General features: G+C 65.2%; 1 protein-coding gene across 1 annotated transcript in view; it reads left to right on the plus strand.

Annotated features, from left to right (window-relative positions):
* Window positions 1-195, plus strand: part of HP (haptoglobin) — a 2,227-nt gene extending 2,032 nt beyond the window's left edge. Inside the window, 1 exon segment of the mRNA XM_009075945.1 lies at window positions 1-195. This exon segment is cut by the window's left edge and continues 33 nt beyond it. Within this exon segment, the coding sequence (XP_009074193.1) occupies window positions 1-195 (195 nt within the window).
* The last annotated feature ends 135 nt before the right edge of the window (window positions 196-330 follow it).

Raw genomic sequence — 330 nt, forward strand, 5'->3', positions numbered from 1 at the left:
ATGAGCGAGCTGCGGGAGGACACCTGCTACGGGGATGCAGGCGGTGCCTTCACTGTGCAGGACCCCGAAGACGATGCCTGGTACGCAGTTGGCATCCTCAGCTATGACAAGACCTGCACGGCCGCCAAGTACGGCGTGTACGTGGACGTGCGGCGTGTCCTGGCCTGGGTCAAGGAGACAGTGGCAGCTGGCTGAGCCAGGGCCGGGGGGAATAAAACTGTCCCACACCAGACTGGAGGCTCCGTGTGTGTGCCCGTGTGTCTGTCTGTCCATGCGGGCTCTCTGTGTGTGCACGGTGCCGCCCAGGCCGGTCTGCGCGGGGCTGAGCCT

Source organism: Acanthisitta chloris, unplaced genomic scaffold, assembly GCF_000695815.1.
Source record: "Acanthisitta chloris isolate BGI_N310 unplaced genomic scaffold, ASM69581v1 scaffold34015, whole genome shotgun sequence".
Taxonomy (NCBI): Eukaryota; Metazoa; Chordata; class Aves; order Passeriformes; family Acanthisittidae; genus Acanthisitta; species Acanthisitta chloris.